Source organism: Nomascus leucogenys, chromosome 15 (genome assembly GCF_006542625.1).
Source record: "Nomascus leucogenys isolate Asia chromosome 15, Asia_NLE_v1, whole genome shotgun sequence".
Taxonomy (NCBI): Eukaryota; Metazoa; Chordata; class Mammalia; order Primates; family Hylobatidae; genus Nomascus; species Nomascus leucogenys.
The window spans coordinates 80044182-80068409 of NC_044395.1; the positions used below are offsets into that span (position 1 = coordinate 80044182).

At 42.5% G+C, this 24228-nt stretch overlaps 1 protein-coding gene across 3 annotated transcripts; it reads right to left on the bottom strand.

Moving 5' to 3' along the window:
* Positions 1 to 6060: 6060 nt before the first annotated feature.
* On the bottom strand, positions 6061 to 23635 carry E2F8 (E2F transcription factor 8). 3 transcript variants are annotated; one of them, XM_003254312.1, is made up of 13 exons: positions 23473 to 23635; positions 22083 to 22206; positions 19832 to 20110; positions 19300 to 19456; positions 16725 to 17039; positions 16341 to 16502; positions 14206 to 14343; positions 12601 to 12804; positions 12213 to 12300; positions 11426 to 11960; positions 7709 to 7841; positions 7198 to 7592; positions 6061 to 6824 (listed from the first exon to the last, which is right to left on the bottom strand). In XM_003254312.1, exons 2-13 carry the CDS (start codon positions 22095 to 22097, stop codon positions 6642 to 6644), a joined length of 2604 nt encoding a protein of 867 aa, XP_003254360.1. In that variant the 5' UTR covers positions 22098 to 22206; positions 23473 to 23635; the 3' UTR covers positions 6061 to 6641. The 3 variants fall into 3 exon arrangements, with proteins under 3 accessions (XP_003254360.1, XP_004090734.1, XP_003254359.1); XM_004090686.1 differs by having other exon boundaries at positions 23383 to 23600; XM_003254311.3 differs by lacking the exon at positions 23473 to 23635 and adding an exon at positions 22524 to 22927.
* Between the last annotated feature and the right edge of the window lie 593 nt (positions 23636 to 24228).

Below are 24228 nucleotides of genomic sequence, written 5' to 3' on the forward strand. Positions count from 1 at the left end.
CAGCTCTTTCCCGTACATTTGACAAAATTCTTTTGGTTGAGCACAGGTTCTGCTTATGTGCTAGGAATCACCAGAGAGTTTGAATTTGCTTTTCATAAAAATTTATTTCTAAGGACCTCAGAAATCATCTCCTTGGGATCACTTCTATAAGGATGGAAGAGGAAACCAGCCCTGACAGGTTAAGTGCCTTATTAGGAGTGCCTTATTAGCGAGTCTGAACTGGGGCTTGAAGCCGGATTTTGGCTCCTAGGATGTGCATGTCTTACTTCTCTGAGTTGAGTCAAGTGAGATGTTGGATGCAGAGCCTCTTAGCATGTTAACAATAACAGGTCAGATAGCTGCAGTTGGCAGTGGCTGAGCTCCATGCAAGGCATTTGTAAAGGGTGCTTTGACCTAAAATGTTTCAGCTCCTGGATTTGCAGCTATGAAAATACCGGCAACTAAAATGGCTCAGAACTTGCAAAGTGCCAACTTGCTGGCACATCCTATTCTCTGGGCACTGGGAAGTGGATGGCCCTTGGCTCTCTCTGGAAATTTTTTCGCCCCATTTCCTCTCAAAAGTGCTACATGGTATTTATAGCCAGGGTTTAATCAGGTGAAGCAGAATCTCTATGAGTTATGAAGTACATGATTTCTTATAGAAATCAGATCTTACACAATTGTGAGAGAAACTGGGGGAGTAAAGGTTGGAAAGGGCTCGTTGGAAGATCGGAGTCACAAACCGGACAATCTGAGAAGCTGAGCAGGTCCAGCCACCACAGAGGGACTGTGTGGGAGGAGCTTGTGGTAGATGAATGTATGGGGTTTGGTGCCTCTGTGGGTCTGCATTGAAGCTTCTGGTGACAGCGCTGGAGCCGCTGCTCATCAGCAGGACCCGCCCTCAGGAGGAGGCGGTGGACAAAACCTGGAGGACAGCCAGGCAGCTGGAGTCAGGGGCACTTTTGTGTCGTCACTGCATCACATTGCCCTGGCCTTCTGAGAGGAATGGTGGTTGTTTCCTTTCTCCCTCCAACATGGTGTGCAAACTCCTCTTTGGTGCTCAAAATCACAACCGTAACATGAAGGGGTTTTTGTGAAATGTTCTGGCTTAAGCAACTTGATACGGAATAAATCACCTCAAGTATAGAGCTTGAAATAGCAACAGCGGTCACGCCTTGGGACTAATGCCATGGAAGCACTGTTCTCATTTGCCATGAACAATCTGGAATCAGCCTGCCTCACCACAGTCTGAACACGCATGACGGTGCCAGGCGGCCCGAGCTCTGGAGTGTGGGCCTCAGCTCCAGGCACAGCTGCACGCACACGCTGGCGCTGCACAGGGTCTGTCCCTCAAGCTTTCTGAAATTAACTTCCTCAAAACAGGGCCAGTAATAACTACCTCACAATATTCTTTGGAAGTAGATATAATAGTAGATGCTCAATAAAAATTATTCCTTTTCTCTTCCAAGTGCCACTTGTTCCCCTGGGTCGTATAGGACCTGTCCTGTTTCTCAGAATGTCTCCAGGTATAAATGACTTTATCAAACTCCAACTTGTTCAACCCGCCTTATTTTGCTGTTGTTCTGTTTTGTTTAGTTTTAGGCTTTTAGCAGCCTGAAGCTATGGTTTTTAGTTTCTGTCTCTAGTGATAAGCAGAAAAGAGGGGTGAGAAAGGGGCTTTACTGGTTCAACTAGAAATAGAAACTAAGGGCCCATGAGTGTGTTCTCTCCCTTGGACACCGCTGGAAGTGTTGAATTTTGATAATGAATGTAGGTATGTAATTTATATTTAGCATTCCTGGCATTTCATCGTGGTCCTAGATTGCAAGTATCAACAAGTTCCAGTTTGTTGGATAGTGATAAAAAACACTGATTGGCAAGGGAAACATCTGCCATCAATTTATAGCCTTTTCCTGCAGGAGAGGTATGGAGTGCTTCTTAGGCAGTTAGACTAAAATCTATTGACTTGGACGTGCAAGATCTATTGGTTTAGACAAGTGAGTTTGGTGACATGAGTTCCCTGGGGATCCTTCAATTTTCCTGGGTCAGAAGAGATAAATTACCATTCCATAAAGGTATTTTGCCATATGGGAGGGAAGCAAACATATATATATGTATTCATGAATCTCTACATATAAATACATATCTGTATATATTCATATAAAGCAAAAGAGATACTATGTATAATATTTTTAGATATATGTACTTAAAGTCATATAAAAACATATATACATATACATGTCTATCTGAGATATAAATAATACATAAGGTAGGATAGAGGGGTGAGACAAGTAGAAGTTGATATCAAAGTTGGAGACAGACAACCACAAAAAAAAAAAAAAAAGAACTTGGAAAGGAAAATATTCTGGAGCCATTAATTTGAAAAAAATGTGGACCTATACATTTATTAGCCCCTGAAGGCATTACAGTATCATAGGTGGCTTAAACTGTGTTTGTTGAATTTGAATTTAACAAAGCAACAGTGCTCATGAATTTCTGAAATGTGAAGAAAAGTTTAAATTGTAGTCAAAGTACAGTGCTCTATTTAGGAAATGGGGAGCTATATTATCATTTTAGAAAGATTTTAATTCGTAGTAACAAAATTGTTCTTATTCAGGATGAACTTCTAGAAGATTCACACATAGAGGATATTTTTATTAAACAAAGTAGGATAACATAGGCATTGTTTTGCACAACACAGTGCTGAGCATATGGTAAAAACTGGTAAATACTTGAAAAAGAATTCAGTATATACAGGGCCTTTTAAAAATGCACCTGATTACTTGACTGTGGAGGACACGATAATATATTCCTTACCTACATTTTTCTACAAAATGTTGACAATCATAACAAGTTCTCATTTAGCTGCTGATTTGATTGAGTAAGTCACTGGCCTGCCTTCACTCAAATGGGATACTACAATGTAAAACTACTTTTTAAAAAGTTGACTAAGAGATTGATACCTTTTGTCAACCTAAAATAATAATACATTTCCTTTGAGCTTATCTCTTATTTTAAGCCCTCAAGATATGAAAACTACTACTGATAAGTACTGTAAAGAATCTGCAGTCAACTCACATTCTTTTATATAATTAGTAGGATTGCTCAGGCAGCTTATCTGTTTTAAGTTCTGAAAATCTCTTTGTCCTTTATCTTCAGAAACACTAATTACTTGGGAAGGACAAGACTGAGAGAACTTGTTTTAAAGTCGATTAAAAAAATTTTTTTTCATCAAATTCTACTGCTTGAGTTTCCTAGGTTTCTTGAATCTATTATTAGTTCAACTACTTCCCTTTCTGGTATCTGAAATTGTACTTCACATCCACTTGAGCATAGGTGAGTTGCTTGCATTTTCTGGTGAGATAAGCATTTCTGAAGGCCTTTTCTATTCATTGTTTGGCTGAATTTTGCCAGGCCCAGGGAACAGGGAAAATCTAGTCTGAGAACTAGGAAGCCTTTGCTCTGGGTTTCCTTCTGTGATCTGGTAAGAGCCCTTTGGCTACCAGCCACAGAAATGACTGGCAACATTAAGCAAAAGAAACTTTTGGAAGGATAGCAAAGGCCCACAGACTCAGCGGATGGCTGAAAATCTGGTTTGAAGACGGGCTGGTGCCATGGCCACTTCAGAGGCTGGGAAGCAGGAGCCTCAGCAACAGTTGCAGCAGGGACAGACAGCAAGAACAACACTGCTAGGATGAGATGGAACATCCAATCCCGGGGGGCTGGCCCAGCCTGGATGACAAATCCACTCTTGCTAGATGTGTGTGGGGTTCCCAATTACAGTCCACTGGGCTCCATCCAACATGGAAAATGTCATTCCTTAGAGGAAATAAGGAGGCAGTTTGGGAAAAGAAACTTTTCCCATTGCATGCTGGCCAGATAACTTTGTCCACTACTGTGCTACTACCTAGTATCTTTAAAGTTGCTTCCAGCTTTGAAAACAAATGGAGAGTGCTTCTCCCATTAAAGCCGTTGGAATTACCACGTCTTAGGGATGTTTCCGTCTATGAATGCCTATGAAACCAATGAACAATAATAGGACAAACTGGAAGACTTTTGTGAACAATGGGGGTTTATGTGGCTATAATAGTTACCTATTGTTGTATAACAGTATTACCACAAACTTATATCTTAAAATACGTGTTTATTGTCTCATAGTTTCTGTGTGTTGGGAAACCATACATGGCTTAGTCTGGGTCCTCTGTAGGGTCTTATAAGGCTGCAATCAAAGTGGAACTGGGAGCTGTGGTCTCATCTGAGGCTTGACTAGGGAAAGAACCACTCTGAGCTCACTCAGGTTGTTTGTGGAATTTGTGGCCATATGCAGGACTGATTTGTTTTTTGCTGGTTGTTGGCTACAGCCTGCCTTTTGCTCAAAGGCTGCCCACAGGTCCTTGCCACTTTGGGCCCACTGACATGGCTGCTTTGATTCCTCAAAGCCAGCAAGGGGGAGAGACTACAGCAAGATGAGCACCACAGTCTTATGACATGTGACCACATAACCACACACACAATCACACACCCCATCACCTTTACGGTATCCTGTTGGTTAGAAGCAAGTTACAGGTCCCAACCATACTCAAGGGGAGGGGAGAACACAAGGGTGTGAACACCAGGAGGTGGGGATCAAGGGGCAACCTCACAAACCTGTCAGAGAAGCAGTACTGGGTGGGACAGTGTCCAGAGCTGCCTGGAAATCCAACACCTCCTTTCTTCCTATGCATCTGATTTCCCCAGGAAGATAATTCTTTATGTTGGAGAATTGATGAGGGGAACAAAACAAAACCTTGGCTTCCAATCTCTAGCTCAGCCACAGAGAAGTGGGAGGGAGATGTAAGAACCTCCTCAGAGACACAGCAGCTGTCTGTCTTGGTGTTTCTCTCATAGTTCTGTGTAAGCAATTAAATCTAGTAGCCTCTACAGAACTATATATTTTGTCTATATCTACCACTTGGCAACTTATCTTTTCTCTTTATTGCATGGAAATGCTTTATTTATTCATGTGTACATACTATCTTTCTCAACTATAAGCACCTTGAAGGCAGGGGCCATTTCTTAAATCAGAGACCATTCACCTGTTCTCCAAGAAGGATAAAAACAAAGGCAAAGGTACTTTGGAGGAAATAGTTCATATTGGTTCTCTAGTGGTGAAGAGGGGTTTCTAGGTCAAGGTGAAAATCTGCCCTCTCCTAGCTGTACTTGGTTGTGCAAACAAAACATGTGTATTTGAAAGGGCTGACTTTATTAATGCTTAGATTACCCTGAATCAATGTGCTTGATTCCTACTAGAGCTGCTAGGCATGTCTCTAGAAGTAAATGGGCAATGGATAATGAGGTCCAATAGACATGAGCTGAGTACTTGCATACGCTAGCAGTGTGACCATGGACTTGTTGCTTTAATCCCTGTGAGCCTCAGTTGTAGCTCATAGATATGATACATTTAAAATGTGTAACCCCGTCTACATATAGTAAACATGAAGTAAATAGATACTATGATGCTCCTTTAAGACCCTCACCAGGGAAAGCACTTGTCAATTCTCAAGGTGCAATTCTTCCCATAACAAACGGGTCAAAGAGATGCATACTTAACACACTGGAACTCGTCCCTTCTCTTGGAGCTCCTGGGGGTTTGGTACAGTAGTTCTCCAGGTGTGGAGGACATTAGAATCCTTACTGCTGTTTTCCCATCCCTGGAGCTGGGCCATCCAAGAAGTATGTTAAGAGAGCTGGTACAGACCCACCTCTGCGTAGAGCAGGAAGCGTGGGACAGATGCTGGTCACACCAGGGCCCCTAGGTGCCTACCTTTCATTTCTAATCTCCTGGAGTGTGGTAGGAAGCACATGGGACTTAGCTAGGTGTTCTTGGCCAAGCAACAGCCTCTCCAAAGCCAATTTTACTTCTGCAAAAGTGGAGCAATCTCAAGGGTCAAAATGGGGGATGGAATGTAGAAACATTCTATAAACTTTGCATATCTAACGGAACCCAGCATGGATAATCTTTACTAAGAATTTGCCTCTGTGATTAGGTAAATTTTAATTTTCTCCCAACAGTGCCCTAACTGGCCAAATGAAAATGCAAACTATATTTTAGAAAAGTTTTAATTTGAACAACTTATGATTAAAAATACATTTTATAAATAATTTTCCCATAGACTTGATTGAGGATTGTTGCAAACTTTACAAAAAGATACACTGCAACAACAGATGAAAGAAATTACAAAAAATATAGCTACACCCCTATTTAAAAACACAACATTATACATCACACAGCGTTTTCTTTGTGCAAAATGTTTAAGGGAATGCTGTGTTAGGCATGACAAACATATTTACTTAGAGGGAAGTAAACTTTAATACAGTTACTTTGCATAATAGTATAGGCACAGCTAAAATAATGGATTTTTCCCCCTAGAAGTTAATATATCTTAGAGTTCAACATTTTACTTTTATTTTGTAGGACTGAAAGCTAAACTTAGCTTTATACAAATATATGTGTGTGTGTGTATATATATATATATGTATGAAAACAAGTATCTGATTTCACATTGAGCAAATCCCCAACGTATTTACAGTATTTTCAGAGAATGTGTTCTCCAAATCAGTCTGTGTACATTTTCTCCATTAAACAACTCTTTAGAAAATTAAACTAAGTCAACATCTGTTGATTAATGGACATCCTCTGTTGAGACTTCCAGTTTTCGCTGTGGGACAAAGAGAGTTCCAAAGGAGGTTTTATTAGCACCCTCAAAATCCATGCAGGATGAGCTGGTTGTCTTGGTGGGTCCACCTGGGGTACGGAAGAAACTTTCGGCCACTAATTGTGACCCTTTGGGTGTCACAGGAACAGGCTGATTGGAAAGAGAAGAATGGACAAAAGAAGTCAACAGATACATAGTCTTACCAGACTTGGAAGATTGGGCTGGATGAATGTATTGCACATTGGGAAACTGGTGTATCTTGAAATTGGCGAGGGAAGCTTTGGTGAGTTTTACATTCTCAATTATTTTTGTTAGAGGAGAGACAAAAATCTCATGATAACCCAATAATATGGATGCCTTGGACACTCTTCCTGGGTTCTGGAAGAAACGTAGGCCTTCAATCTCCTGACTCTCCCATCCTTTCCCTCTCCAAAGAGGAAAAGCAAAAGCAAATCTCTTACGACACAGATACTTGGGGCTTAATAATTCCAGGAAAAATTAAATTAAGTAGAAAGCCTCTCACCTGTTGTGCCCCTGTCACAGCAACTGATTGTCCATTTGGCTGGCTCTGGCCTGGGACTGGTGAGTCATAGTTGGTGGCCCTTCCTTGCTGAGTGCCTGCATTTTCTGGTATGATATTAACAGACTCTATTCTTGGAGACACAGGAACGATTCCAGGCCCAGGGCTGGCAGACATCTGCACACTGGGTGAGATGAGTCCCAAGTGCTGCAGGGTGAAGTTTACAATGGCTGAGCTTGGGTTCTGGATGGGAACAGGGTGGCTTGAAGTGAGAGCCGGGCCGTTCCCGACAGGTACGGCTGCCACGGAAGTTGGTGAGACCATTAGCTTCAAAGGTGTTACATGAAAAGAGGGAAAATTAACAGCAGTGAGTTCAGATGATGTCACTGGAATAACACCTGGAAAGAAAAGGGGGAAGATATCTTAAAAGCACAGGCATTTATCCAAGAAGTTGACAAGGCTTAAGTGAACTTGAGACCGGCCCACATCTGGTTAGCGTTTTATGTGCACTCACCTGCAATTGGGGAGCTGTAAATCCTGTGGTTTGGGGAAAGAGCACCTGAGTTTTCTTTACTAGACAAAATGGACTCTGCCCCCAGGGATGAGCACTGGGTGAGAGGGATTAGGTATCCTGATGGGAACAAGGTCTAGAAAACAAGGAGGAAGAGTTTATTTTACACACAAATGCAGGAAGAAAAATGGCCACGTGCTTCTTTCAGGACTAAATATCCCTTGGTGGTTGCCTCATTGGACCAAAGCCTCCAGCGGTGTGGGCTGCAGGCAGGCTGGCCACCTGGCTCCTAGAGGAGAATACCCTCCCACCCTTTCCAATGCTTGCCCCAAATAATACAGAACATGTTTCTTAAATGCCACCTGTGGTCTTAGGATACCTTTGGATGCTGGCACTGACCCTGCTTAGGGGTAAGGATTCATCCAGCACACCACTCTTACACTGATAACCTAACTCTTGTTACTGGACTCCTTGGTATGATGTAGTAGTAATTGATGGTTCTTGAATTACATAGAACGGTATTTCCCAAAGGGCATTCTGAGGGACCTGAGGTCCATGGGTTGCAAACAGGCATTACCTGATTCTTGGTCAAATATAATTGGAAAATACTGAATTAAACAAAGTCAAATGGTGTCTTTACTAGAGAATTTCCAAGAGACTTTAACGGTGTCATGCCTTAAAAATCTCCAAGTGGGGTGCACAGCAGGTAGCATTTCCCAAACTATTTGGCAACTATATTTTCAGTAGGCAATTAAGGAGGACTAGTATTCTAAGGAAACACTTTAACTGACATTGATTTAGAGAAAGGGGGCTAAACTATTGGCCATGGGCCAATACCCACTCCCTGCCTGTTTTTATAAATAAAGTTTTATTGGAAAACAATCATACTCATTCATTTATGTACTGCCTATAGCAACTTTCCTGCTACAATGGCAGAGTTGATAGGTGCAACAGAGCCCATATGGCCTTAAAACCCAAAAAATGTCTACTACCTGGCCCTTTAAAGAATGTTTCCTGGCCCCTGATTTAAAACAGAAATTATATAAGTAAAGAGTTCTTTCTAGTACTGCTTGCTCTAATGAAACAAGCAGTCTTAAAATATGCAAAGTACACCAGAGTTAAAAAAATTACAAATAAGAGAACTGATTAATTCATTTTAGAGATGCACATGCCATTGAGCAAAAGCTTTAGGCAATAAAGTTATATCGCAACTAGAAAAGGCCCAAGGGTAGGGTTGCATGTACCTCCCAACATGCCTGTTAGGTCACTGTACTTTTCCAAACAGAAAAGGTTTACATGGGTGGCTGAACTGCATGAAAAGTCTGCTTTAGCCTTACCATGAGTGGGACTGGCAAAAGCTAAAAACTGCTCTTACAAACTAGGGACCTCCTTTTATCTTCCTTCAGACCTTTCTTCTCTCCATTGTCAAAACAAGTTTAATCTAGTTGTTAATAGGTCTTTTCCTTGGGAACCAGGAAATTCAGAATCCACAAAACTAAAAGTATACTACAAGCTTTTAATTTTGTTTCTTAGGTACTTGGTCCCACTCAAAATCTCTACTAGTAGGTGCCTTGAAAACTGCAGGAAGAGAGAATTTTTAAGGGGCAAATTTAGGTGCTTTATGAAGACCTGCTCTCTATTAGCTTTAGTTACATTCTCTCATGGTACAAATTATTCTGATTGCTGGTTTAACTCTTTCAAGTCTTCAGTAAAACCCATAGTAATAGAATAATAATTTTTAAATTTCCAACAAACTATATTCATTATAAAATCTTTTAACCGATAATGCCAATTCCCCTTTTTATAAAATAATTAGAACTATTAAATTGCAGAATGAATCTGACATATTTGAACTTGAACTCTTCTAGCCTACAGTAGCCCTCCCACCCCTTCCTCCTATCATGTCATCTTCATTCCTATCATTCGCTACCTGATATGTTTGTGTTTATTTGCATACTTATCTTCTTTCCACCCCTAGAAGTATAAATTCTCAGTAAAAATTTGTTGAATGAATTAACACATGAATCTCTCATCGTTTTTGTTTTGCTCAGGCCATACTAAAAAGAAATGGTTAAAGTGGGCTGGGCATGATGGCAAATGCCTGTGATCTCAGCACTTTGGGAGGCCAAGGTGGGCAGACTGCTTGAGCTTAGGAGTTTGAGACCAGCCTGAGCAACATGGCAAAACCCTGTCTCCACAAAAAAATAAAAAACTAGCCGGGCATGGCAGCACACCTGTAGTCTAAGCTACTTGGGAGACTGAGGTGGGAGGATCATTTAAGCCTTGGAGGTCAAGTCTGCAGTGAGCTAAAATCATGCACTCCATTCTGGGTGACAGAGTAAGACCCTGTCTCAAAAGGAAAAAGAAATGGTTAAAGTTTCAGAGATATAAAAAAGAAGCAGGAGTATATGGAAAATCTATCCACTGAAAACTCTAATCCTGAATAACTATGTCAGCAACAGGAGACCATTATTAAATCATACCCATTGGCCAAAAGAAGTCATGGACCTCCCAGAATATTGAAACCTTGTGATTTCCCACTTAGCATATACATTAAATACAAAAGGATACTATGTAAGATGATAGATGTTTTGAATGGTTACCATGAGGCCATCCTCATGGGAAAATTTGACAAACTCTAAGCTTCCTCTTTAATAACAACAGTAACAGATAATACCTTTCAGCTTATAACATGTTTTAAAAGGATCAAACCCTTTTATGTGTATCATCATGGAATAAATTCACTTAACCCCACAAAAGCTATAATATGCCCACAGGCAAGTACCCAAAAGCAATTGCCACCAAAGGCAGGTGCTGGGTTAGATTTGATCCAGAGCACAGTGCTTTATATCCAGTAGGTGATGAGGAAAAACTGATGGAATAAAATCTTTACCGATGTGGAAAGATAAGACATAGAGAAATAAAATAGCTTGTATCAAGAGCAGGGGCAAAATGAGAGATTAACTTTTACTTGCACATTTAGTGGTATTTATTGGATGATACAGTAATGTCTCTCATATATAATTGTCCTAAGGGAGAAAAATGAGATACTGTATGTAAAAGTGACTAATATCTATTATGTCTGCTATATGTGGGTAGGCATCCAATAAATATTAATTCCTTCCTGAACTAATCTCCACTTAGGAAAAAAATTTATCTAGCATGTCAAAATCTCTAGAAACCAATACATGAACTATATCTACAATTTGCCAAGATCAGTTTGATTTTTCTATTTACATAAAATAGAAATTTTGATTTAAATTTTAGGTATAAAGTAAAAACGGGGAGCAATTTATCTTCTAGGCAACAGATGCCTGTTACATGACATCAAACAAACATTGGGTAATGACTCAGAAAGCAGGAGTTACAGGAACCCTATGCATCCACACGTTCATTTGGGGTTACGTCTGCTTGTAAATTATTTAAGACTTTCGTGACAGGTGTTTGCATTCCAGTGTGTGACGGAGAAATGGACTTAAGGACAACCACCCGTGGTACTTTAAAAAGCATATAATCCCTTCCTCCAAAGGTTAAAAATGTCCCTGCCGTCATCCTAGCCAGGGGATTAGCTGTTGAGGGCCTCATTTGGATTATGGGATGCTAAGGAACAGTTCCTTGTCTTCTGAGAGAACGCTCTTCGGTAAATTTCACAAGCCACCAATCTTCCTGTAATAGACTAGGGAATTCCTAAAGCTTTGTGCAGATCAAGGCTGTACTTACTGTGGAGACATTTTCAAGTCCTTTTAGGTCCTCTTTAAATTTCTTTTTGGAACCACTGTCCTCGAGCACGCTTGCCCTCTTTGAGCCTCTTTCTCCAGCTGGCTCCCTGGTTCGGCTCTTTGCCCCTTGCCTCTCTGGTGCTGGCAGCAAGCTTCCAGGCCTGGTAGAGGCACTGGCCTTTGAGGTATCATTGGCTGCCTTCTCAGTGGTGGCATCTGTGGAGTCTTTTGATCCAGTAGCTTTAGAAGAGTTGGTGGTGCACACCGTTGGGCTCAGGCCTTGGGGTGGCGTCACACTTTGGTGGGCTTGAGCAGGCTGCAGGTAGATGGCATAGGATGGGCCTGAAGGGGCCTGAGGTAGGATCAGGGGCACTGCTGATGACAATGGGCTGGGGATCAGGGGAACCACTCCCAGGGGCTGGATGAGGGATGGTGCTGTCAGCTCCATCTCAGCATTCGCTGGGGGGTCCAGAGGGGCTACTGGTTTGCAGGGTCCAGATCTTGCCAGCTGTACTTTCACTTTCTGTCCGGATTCACTAAAAGACAAGATTTAATACACGACATGATGGATATACATTTTTTCTGAACTGTTCTACCGCTTTAAGCCTCATATTGAAGCCATGCTTTTATGGAACATGCAGATAATTTCTATAATGAGGGAGTATGAGATACAGAAAAGATTAGCTCTCCAGTTCAAGGCTAGTGCTTCTTCTCACATAAAATAAGTAATCCTAATAATGTAATGTAAAAGTAATTCATCCTGTTATTAAAGAGCATTGCCAACCTACCTTGATTGCTCTTCTAACTGCATTTTACAAATAGCTGCGAGCTGAGCCATTTTACTTGGGAAGGGTGCAGAATTCTGAGAACTCTCAGCTGGTAAAATAGAAAGGAAGAGAGCATCGGTCAAAGCTAAAGAACAAATGTTCACACAGATGAAACCTCACTGAAGTCAGAGGAACAGAGAGTGCACCTCTGCTCAAAGTTGCATAGCGATTAAACAATAAACCCCACAAATGACTTTTTAAATTTATACATTAGTTAGGCTTCAAGAGGGTTTGGGTATATAGATATTGAAATAATTCTCTGACAACTATTGCAAGGATCAAGTAAGCTGAAAAAATGAGATAAAAGGGAATTCTGCCTAGCAGATCCCTGACATTCCTGAAAACATACCTTTGTTGGTCTTGATAGGGCTACTGGGCGCAGAATTTATCTTTCTCCGATCACTTTCTATACTCTTTACCAATTTGATAAGAGATGGGTGTCGAGTAAAGTTTGGTTTCCCACGTGTGGAAAAGAGGTTTTTGGCACAGTTCTCTTTTGAAGACCGTCTCACCTCCAAATCAGAGGGAGTAAAAGGAATGACTGGGCTGGAGCCTGAAACAGAAAATGTCTGTGTATTAAAACCTGGATGGCTCAGTTTGCTTTTGGGATATGAAATAAAACAATTTTAGGAATAAAAGTGACAAGCTACAGAGCACCGACCATGTGCCTATCACTGTTCTAAGGGCTTTATAGAGAAAGCCTTGTTTATCTTATTAAATGAATTCTGAGACACAATATTTCCTACATTAGCATTTCTGAAACTGCACTATATCTGATAATCAGTGGTGTGCTAGAGTGTAGTTATTAGTGATTTTTCTTTCTTAGTGATATAGAAAGAATTGTGCATCTTACAATCAGTGGAGTCTTAGATCTGATGAAATATGGGTGATCCTCACAGCTCCATGAAGTAACTGTTCCTCAAGACATGCAGCCCTGTGTCGGAGATGAGAGCTCTGACCCACACAGACATTAACCTACTGGTTCAAGTTCTCTCAACTGGGAGCATGTGGGCCTGGGATATGAACCTGGTCAATATGGCCCCAGAACTTTCACTCCAAATTCCTGCATCAAAGGACCTCTCTCTGAGATTATACCAAAATCACAGTAACTCCACTGAGGTGCTATTGTTCTTCCCGTTTCACCAATGAGAAAACTAATCCTCAAAGAAGTAGCTTGTCTCAGGCTGCAAAGCCAGAGTGGCAGGGCTGGGAATGGAACTTAAGTTTCCCTCTGTCTCCATGGCCCACGTTCTTGTCATTTTCAATGATTCTGGGTGGGGATCTTTGGTAGAATGCAAAATGTCAGCATTGCAGAGTTAAGATGAAGACTAGAAATATCTACTTTGAAACCAGAGTGAACTCATTTCATATTCTCAGTGGGCACAGGTTCTGTTGTGGTCACTGTGCCGCATAGCAGCAACAGTGTTTTATGCTTTGTGGTGCTTTCAACTTTCCGAATCCTTTCACATACAGATTCTACTTCTTGAACACAGGGTGGGAGGTTGTTATGGATCTTGGTTTGCTGATGGAGCCAGTAGCCAAACATTCTATATTGCCATTCATCTTGAATCATCTTTTCAATCATATATATCTTTTCCATGTGGGGTTGTGAGTAGGAAGGGGAAGGGAAAATATCTCCCAATGTGCATTAATTCAAAATAATAAAGCAGGATAAAGAAAATGTGGTACATATACACCATGGAATACTATGCAGCCATAAAAAGAAATGAGATCATATCCTCTGCGGGACATGGACGGAGCTGGAAGCCATCATCCTCAGCAAACTAACATAGGAACAGAAAACCGAACACCACATGTTCTCACTCATAAGTGGGAGTTGAACAATGAGAACACACGGACACAGGGAGGGGAATAACACACACTGGAAATTAAAAATTAAAAACACACACACACATAAATAATAAAGCAAAGGGTGAAAGAAAAAAATACATACCACTGGTATTTGGACTGATTTCTGGGCCGGTCCATTTAAAAGCTGGTTTTCGGCCTCTTTCCTCTGTAACATGAACTTTCTTGATAAGATCCAGGCTACTCAGAACATTAGCTATATCATACAACCTCCTAATTTTTGCTGGGAAAAAAAGTATATATACCACTTAATGGAATAATGAAAAGATCAAAGAATTTTCCTTCAGAAGGACTTCATGTATATTCTAAGAGCTGTCTTAACCATCAATGTCAGACAGACAAACATCTGCCTCCTTTTAAGTTCTTCTGGTGATACAGCTTTAATTAAGATAAAAAAGTTTTAAACATTTAAAAGACTCAATTACTGCTAGTACTCAGTGTTAAAATGACAATAGCATATGTTGACAAAGGAAAAACGACTTGATGAGATCACCCTATCTGAAACTATGTTACAGACTGTTTCAAAAATAAAAAGTCACCATTCCTGGGTATCTTCTAATGAGGATTCAGAAGAATTTTATGAACAGAGAAATAAAAGTATCTGTGATAAATGTCTTGCTTTTCTGCTTATAATAGCTTATAACAAAATTTATTTACTATCGCAGCATAGAAAATTCTGTACCCCATCAACATGTGTAATTTTTTAATATTGTCTTTATGTAACATGCAAAACATAGATCTGTGAACTTGACAAACCTCACATGTCTTAAAGAGTTTTGTTACAAAAAGTCTGTTTTTTACTGCCATCTTGATAGTACAAATTACAAATCGAGTCTCCTTCCTAGCCATACCAGAAGGTTCTGAATTCCCTGGGGATTCAGTAACTTACACCTCTGCAGTTCCTGGAATAGTTTTCAAGGCTATGACTAACCAGTGAAACAAAGATGAAAACTATCCGGTGACTCACAAAAGGCAAGTAACCCCTCAGTAGTATCAGGACGTGTTTTCTGAAACTGCGGATCTCCCGATCTCCCGAACCAAGTGCCCCTCCCTATCCTCCGAGTACTTCTTTCCACACCCTTCCTGCAAAGTCTGGTGTAATGGTGAGGGCATAGCTCTTTTGTTAGGAATCCAATCTACAGTCCCTTCCCAATTTTGAGCAGGTAATCTAGCTAAAACCATTCTTTCAAAATGGCAGACTACCTGTGCTGCAGGTCACTTCTGGGGACAATTTTATGAGTCATTTAGAAACCCTCTATATCAGCATCAGTGGAAGGAGACCGGGGTGCAGACCCACTTTACAATTTACTCTCATTTAGAGCTTACACAGAACAGATTCTTCTAGTGTTTACTTTTTTTTTTTTTTTTTTTTTTTTTTGAGACGGAGTCTTGCTCTGTCCCCCAGGCTGGAGTGCAGTGGCGCGATCTCGGCTCACTGCAAGCTCCGCCTCCCAGGTTCACGCCATTCTCCTGCCTCAGCCTCCTGAGTAGCTGGGACTACAGGTGCCCGCCACCACGCCCGGCTAATTTTTTTGTATTTTTAGTAGAGACGGTGTTTCACTGCGTTAGCCAGGATGGTCTGGATCTCCTGACCTCATGATCCGCCCTCCTCGGCCTCCCAAAGTGCTGAGATTACAGGCTTCGGCCACCGCACCTGGCCGTGCTTACTTCTGAGAACAATGTTACAATATCAAATGAAGCAATGTGTCAAATAAGAGTAGTGATACTTGGCCAGGCGCGGTAGCTCAGGCCTGTAATTCCAGCACTTTGGGAGGCCGAGGTGGATGGATCACGAGGTCAAGAGATCGAGATCCTCCTGGCCAACATGGTGAAACCCCGTCTCTACCAAAAATATAAAAATTAGCCGGGCATGGTGGCGTGCGCCTGTAATCCCAGCTACTCTGGAGGCCAAGGCAGGAGAATCGCTGGAACCCGGGAGGCGGATGTTGCAGTGAGCCTAGATCTCGCCACTGCACTCCAGCCTAGCAAAAGAGTGAGACTCCGTCTAAAAAAAAAGAGTAGTGATACTTATGTATCATAACAAGTTAGCTAAATCAATAATTATCATGGCTTCTGGGGAGAAGTGAAGATATAAAAACATAAAACATAATTAGAGAAGATCTGTTTATGCACCTATGTTTCCTAATTTGTAAATGAGTTTATGACAGATTTTATTGTTTAAGAATAGGTTCAAAAATCCATGGCAGTCATGACACTTACTTTTAAACTTGCTTTTATCCAAATCTTCCACATGGTCCTCCCCAATTAAAATCTTGGCAGCAACTTCTAGGCTTACTATCTGAGGCGTTGACACCAAAAACAGCATCACAAATTTCTGGCTCATTACCCTTAAAGACTTGTCTTTGCGGCTGTTTACAGAAGCTTTAGAGAAGGATGAGGATTAGAGAATTAAAATTCATAAAGGGACAAGTGACTTCTAAAGTAACAAGGCTAAAAATACCACCACCTGATCATACAGCTGACAACTGTGGCATCTGAACATTAAAGGCAGCAGTAGCTTTAGAGCCGTGTTCTCCAGAGAACCTTTTCCTTAGACAGAGGACAAATGCCATGCTGCCTGGGGTTTTCACTACCATCTCTCACCTGCCCGAAATTCCACTCCAGGGAGTTCCACAAAACACATGTCTGGGTGTCCATTTGGGCCAGTGTTTGATTTGATGATATGATCCTCTATACCATAACTCTTAATAAAGTCAAACTCTTGCTCATATTCTTTCTTTTTGATCATCATAATCTGCTCGGCGTACTTATTCTCCTCCCCGACGCTCTTCAAGGTGCCAAGGGTTTTGTTGAGATTGTGTCGCCCGTGCCAAGTGTACCTGTTTTTGGCGAGGCGGCTCACCATATGTAAACTCTCTAGGACGTTCACGATATCGTAAATGCGTCGACGTTCAACATCTACAAAGAAAGTGCAATTGTGTGTTACAGATTTTTGTAACATGTTTAGAATTGAATAGCTTTTTCTTCCATGGTTTATTAGTCAGTAGGTCCTGGATAATATCACTTTCCTAACTGCAAGTGCACATACTCAACAAATACTGTGAAGGTGAGAAAGACATGTCCTTGCTTTCCAAGGGTACAAATCATATGAATTAGAAAGGCAACATTTAATGAGGGCGTAAGACGTGCTACACAGCTTTAGGAAGTTTTCACCCTAAACTTGTGAAGTAGGTATTATGATCTGCACTTTAAAAAGGATGAGAAAGGCTGGGCGCGGTGGCTCACGCCTGTAATCCCAGCACTTTGGGAGGCCGAGGCGGGCGGATCACAAGGTCAGGAGATGGCGACCATCCTGGCTAACACGGTGAAACCCCGTCTCTACTAAAAATACAAAAAATTAGCTGGGCGTGGTGGCGGGCGCCTGTAGTCCCAGCTACTCGGAGAGGCTGAGGCAGGAGAATGGCGTGAACCTGGGAGGCGGAGCTTGCAGTGAGCCGAGATCGCGCCACTGCACTCCAGCCTGGGCGAAAGAGCGAGACTCCGTCTCAAAAAAAAAAAAAAAAAAAAAAAGATGAGAAAACAGAGGCTCAGACCAGCTAAGTAGCTCACCCCAAAAGAGCTAGCAAGTAGCAAACCAAGTCTTTAAAACTCTACATCTCACACTTTCCAACCACTTCCAATACATACACGTACACACACACCCATATAATGATCATACGATAGAAACAAAATGCTGAGATTTCAGGAAAGTACAAAAACCATGATGTAGTTTTTAAAAACTTACATAAAAATAAAATATGCCTTTTTGGGTCTAATTTTGCTTACTTTCTTGCTATCATTAACAATGTGATATTAGTAATTCTGTGACTGTCATCTATCTATTTAAATTGGGTTTTCAATATTCTGTAATGTTAGAATTCTCTTCGTTCAAGAAACTTAATTTCAATTTAAATATTTGATGAGATCAGCCTTTCTGGAAAAGTGATCAATAAAACACTATTTTAATAAGGGTGCATCCTACTGACCTCTTGTGGTTCCTGGAACCTGCCAGATATGCACTTGCTTTGTACTGGCTGTTCTTCTGCCTGGAACCCCCTCTCCCTGATGTCCTTACAGCTCCCTACCTTGCTTCTTTCAAGTCCTTGCCCAGATGTCACCTTCTCAACAAAGCCTGATCTGACCACTTATGGCAAAGCACCTCCCCAGCACTCCTGATCCCTTGATCCTGATCTACAATTTATTTTTCCACTATGCGCGTTACCTTCTAGCATGTATTATCCTTACTTACTTCCTATATCCTTTACTCAGTATCTGTTGCCCCACTAGAATACAGGTTCTAAGAGAGAAGAGATTTTGCCCTTTTTGTTTATGGATGTATCCCAGGCTCCTACAACATTGCCTGACACATAGTAGTAGAAGATTAATAGATATTTGCTGAATTAACAGGTACATCCTACCCAGCTACCATTAAGCACATATGAAAAGTAGATGAAACTAAATGGCATATTCTTAAAATGTGAAATAAAGTTGATATTTACAAATGTATTAGAAGGGCAACTTTTCTTCATGGGGTGATTGCTTTGTATTAAAATGTATTGTCTTGCACAGCACATCACTTCACAGGTTTAGATTAAGATACCCACATGACTCCGAAAGTACCCCAAATTTGCCACAGGCCCCTTTTTAGCTCCAAATACATTCAGGTCTTTGAACAGAGGAGTAAAAAAGGGGCAGGAGGAATAACTTATGCCCCACACAAAACACTCAGAAAACTAGTCCTCAGAATAGTGCTGAAGGTCCAGGAGCGCATAGGTCTTGTTCCCACTCACAGAAGCTGATCCTCAGCGTCAGCTAGGAAGATAACCATTCATTAGCCTGATTCTTCAAGAACAGCAAGGGAGAGCAATGAGGCAAAAGTTCACAGTTGTAACTTTGTGAAACAAGTCATAAGACAATATTGCCTTTCTTTAAAGCTTCAGAGACAACTGTAGTCAGAAGCAACCTCCATTGTGACTTTTCTGCCTCCAAGATTTGCTGAAATTTGCAACTACTTGCCTTCATTCTTACATTAGAAGAGGGCTTTGGAGATAAAAAATTTCCATGTCGCCTTATTTGTGTCGTTTACAAACACTGGCTAGATGAGTGGGGGTCTGAAAGAGTTAAGTCCATAAAGCCACTTTAATTATTAATTCTTTCAGTGAGTTCTTTGCATACTTACTAAGTTCCTCTGCCACTTCGTCAAGGCAGATGTCATTATTCACAGCAGGGTTGGGATAATTAGGATACCGTGCTAAGAACTTATGACACAATAATCCTAAACTTTTCTCTTTTCGACTTGGTTGGGATTTCTCAAATTCATCTCCAGATAGGTGTTCCTACAAAGGAAAAGGTAAACAATGTCTTATTCTAAAATAAAGTTTGACAGATTTATTAGGGGCATCTGTGCTTGATGACTAACACCAACTTACACACGCTTAGCTTCAACAGCTGCAAAGTCTGGATGGGAGAAAAGGTTGGGGGGGCCAGTACAAAATGCTTGGCAAACCTGAAAGGAAAGCCTGAAACGAAAATAACGCAAAGGTTCAGAATTCCCAGTGCTGTATTTCTTGGGGTCCAAACCTTTCTGGTGCTCTGAAGGAAATTAGTAACAGCCTTCGGGTGGTGATGCTTTAAATTGCTGGCACTTCTGTAATAGCTACAACCCCCCGCAACAAATTCCCCAGCCTCTAACCAGTCCTCTGAAAACCTACGTGTATACAGTCTTTGGCCTCAGGTAATCCACTTCTGTTGTCAAACAAACCCCTTTTCTGATCTCTGTTGCGGATCTCAGGGCTCACAGCACTGATGAGCATTTTCAGGTTGGCTGTCGGTGTCCACGGCTCTCCCTGAGAGCCTTCCTTGGGCTTGGTGGGTGTGGTTAAAGGGCCAAAGTCAGGCTGGATCGCTGCCAACACGATATTTGCTGTGGTGGATTCTTTCAGAGGTGTTTTCATTAGTCCCCTTTTATGTGGCTCACAAAAGAGATTTTCCTGGTTTAAAAAATGTAAATAATTAAATCCATGGTAAAACTGGATTTATCAGACAGCTTGGATTCTAGAAATTGCATAACGAATAGAATCATGCCAAGGAAAAAATGTCTAATGAGATTGCAGAGTTGAGGAAATTAATAACTGTATTCTAATGGTCATGTGATATGTATTGTCAATTCTAATAATTACATTTCCCATTTTTAATTTTGCAATAAGGGATAAATATTTTCACCTTATGTTTCAACCACTGAAAAAACAACTTTAGTTAGGACTTATAATTTTAATTGTATTTTGAAATAGTTTTAGATTTAGAGAAGAGAAGCAAAGACAGTATAGAGTTCCCAAATGCCCTTCACTCAGCTTCCCCTAATTGGACTGACAATGTTAAATGATCAAACTCCTAGAAATGACTTTTGTTTACTCATGGCACTGTAATAAGTAAAGGCCTACAGTGCAGAAATTCTTATCCACCTAGCATAATGGCTGCATGCAGTGGGTGCTAAATAAAATACCACTGAAGAGTCAGAGAGACAAGGAGACAAGAGTGACGGATAGCATATGGTCAGATTTATCAGGGAAATCTAGAGTGTCCAACAGCAGGATTTCTGACCAGAAAAGTCTGCTCTTTGAACATCCACTCCCTCATTTTACAGATAGAGAAAATGGGGCTCAGAGAAGTAAAATGATTAGGTTGCTGCAAAGTAATTGTGGCTTTTGCTATTGAAAGTAATGGCAAAAACAGCAATTATGTTTGCACCAACCTAACAGCTACCTAAGACCACAAAGCTAGATCCTGGCAGAAGCAGGATAGCCACTGAGACAAAAGGGTAAATTAACAGCAGTTCATAAATAAGGCTAATGGGGACTATGTTCCTTCCAGTTTTGGACACCAGGGACTTCACACACTACTCCCATCTTTATCTATTTTAAAGAAAATGCTTGGAACAGCAATAAGTAAAATAATAGGCAGACCAAATAACTTTAAGAACATGGATTAATGGGACATGTTGTGACATCTTGGGTTTATCAAGTGCATTTCCATTTGTATGTTCACGGAATCCTGCATTCCTAGCTTGCAGAAGAGAAGATGCAGGCTGAGAGAGGTCACACAGGAGTGGAACCCAGATATTTTTACTCCAAGTATGGTGCTCTTCTTACATGGAAGTCAGTGTGGTGGACCCAACAGGAGCTCCTTGCCAGTATGTGCATCTGAGATGTGCTGATCTGAGAATAGGCTTTTTCTTTGCCTCAGATTATCAGAAGCAATAGTAATTCTCTTATTTGACTAACATCTAAAACTATTAGGAAATGTGCATGTAAGTTCACTTTTTTTAACCTATCAGTAGTTGGACACCCCCCACAGACAATTCTTTTGTAATTTTACAAAATGTTTGCCCCCTAAACAGAGCATTTTGCAGATCCCATAAATAAGCTGCCAATTTGGTAAAAAGTTATCTTAAAAAGAAATTCAGTCTCCAATCATGTCAAATGCCCTTTCTGAATTCCAGTTGTTCAAGAATCCTCAGAAATGTTGTAATGAAACTAAGGAATTTTTGAAGAGGGGTAGGTTTGCCCCTTTACAATCTTTCTAGTTTTTAATGATTTGGTAGCTGTCTCAGACATAAACAGAGAAAAGGTATTTTTAAGAACAATAAAATTTGTTAGTTTCATTACAACATTTCTGAGGATTCTTGAACAACTGGAATTCAGAAAGGGCATTTGACATGATTGGAGACTGAATTTCTTTCTAAGATAATTTTCATTTTTTAAACTATATTAATTAAATTAGTATATATTTTAAACTATATATTTTTGAAACTATAAGATAAAGTTCATTTTTTCCAGGTTTTTACAGAGGCTAACAAAGGATGTGGCATTAAGAAGATATATTGGATAGGGAAAAATCATGGAGTTAAATCAGGATGATACTGAATTTAAAATTGCAATGATGAATACTGAAGTTATAAAGTACCTTTTCGTTCTCCATTCTGTAAATTCCTCATACATTTAGAGTTTAAAAATGACAAATCTGGAGTTCCTCCCCAAATCCCGATGGCTCAAGTAGTCCAATCAATTGTACTAGAAGTTTTAATATCCTTAAAGAAAAAAGGAAATAGAAAAACTTAGAGAAAAACAAGAACCAAAAGATCTGTTGAAAATTCCTTCACGGACAAGAGGCTACGGAAACAAAGACTAACGAAAAATGACAAACTAGATTTACATTTTATTCTCTACCAGAGATCGCCCCACTGAGCGGAGAACGCCAACAAATGCCAGTAAGTTCCTTCAGCAAACGGATCGGCTGTCCTAAGACTTCAAGCAACCCACAGAATTTCTAGTGACAGCCCTCTCCCATCGGTAGAAAAGGCGGGCCATTCTCCGGACCCCAGCAAATACTTTAGGAAGCACCCACCTGTTCGCAGATCAGGGCTCCGGACTAAGCGCACGAGCCCAGGTCCCGGCTGAGCGCACGCGACCCCAAGTAACTGGGTACAAGTCTGCATCTAGATGCCTGGATTTCTCCCCTTACACACACGTGCACAGGCTCAGCAGTAAAGTCGTGGGAGGTCGCTTGACAGGAAAGTTCCAAATTCAGTCCCAAAGCTCCAAGCATGCAGCTGGGCATTTAAAGAGAGTCTTATAATTAAGACTTTTTTTTAATTTAAAAAAGGGCTTCCTTAAAGACACAAAGCACTATTTACTCCCTATTCAGGTGGCCAGTTCACATCACGGCGTTAGACTCCACCTTGGAAGGCCGTATTTGCCCAATAAGGCAAGCAGGTACAGTCCCCCGGCCGCCACTCGCTCGGTGCACTTCCCCCAACTTTCGGCCAAAGGCCCCTCCCCCAGGCCCTGTCCGCCCGCCGCAGTCCCGACAGTTCCCGGACAGCATCACCGTGGTTTCCAGGACAACAATTCCCGACCAATCAGAGGGCCGGAAGCGGGCCTGCGATTGGCCGACGGCGCCAGGGGCGGGGCCGGACCTTCCGCCTTCGATTTAAAAATTTGGCGCGGAAAGTCGGACCGTGGCCGGCGCCTCCCCTTAGCTGCGCGGGGCCTAAGCGCGGGCAAACCCGCGCCCGGAACCACGGCATCCCCGCCCCTCCCCCTCGTTCGCCCCCGCCCCTCTGCGCGGGAGCTCAGCTCCTCCCTCACGGCCCCCGGCGGAGCGGGAGGCGGGAAACGGCCGCCGCCGCCGCCGCCGCCACCCGCCCGAGCCCTCTCCCGGTGCCGTGTCGCCCGGGCGCCGCGCCCCTCTGCGTCCCGCTGACCTGTCAATCCACCTCACGGCGGGAGCCGGCGGGGGCTGAGCCGGGACTCGTCAGCACCGCTGCCCCTCTCAGGCCCGGGAGCCCGCGTACCTGGCAGTCAGTCAGTCTTTCCGCAGCGCCGAGGTGGGTGCCGGAGAGAGACGCCGGGACCGGGACTGGCGGGCCGGCTGGCGGGCAGAGGGAGCGTGACCGTCCAGGAGCAGCCAAGCCCCCGATTTGAAATTAACCCGCTCCCGGCGCGAGCGGATACCGCGGGCGGGGAGGGCCGCTCCCCTCCCCCACGCCCGCTCGCCCCGGCCCCGGCCCCCGCGCGCCAATCCGAGCCTCCCTACCGTAGCCGCCGGCGAATCGGTGCAGGCGCCGCCCTCCGCTCCCGCCTCTACGGCAGAGTTGGGGGAAAAGTTCAGCAACTTTTTTTTCCTTTTTTTTTTTTTTGCATACACCCCCTCCCCTTGCTCAAAGTTGGGGAATAAAATTTGGCCCGTCCGGGGCTCGCGGGCTGGGCCTCAGGCGCCCTGCGATTCCCCGCTTGGGGCTATCTCACCCCTGCCCAGCCCCAGGCCGGCTCACCTGCCCTCGGACTCCAGCCGGACCTCTCCCCCTTGCATCCCTGGCATGCATGATTGTGCTGCCCACCGTCTGCCCCGTGCCTTGCAGAAACTGGTGTGAGGAGGGGAAAGCTTGGCTACTGGTGCCTAAGCTCCGTGGGCGCGGGGCCTTGGCCCGGTGGTGAGAACTCAGGTGTAGGAGGAAGAGGAAGGCGGAAAACCCGCCAACCCTGTCCCCGCCGTCTTTCCTCTAGGTCTCCCACCCACTCCTCCCTTTCTCTTCCCTGTTGTCTTTCCC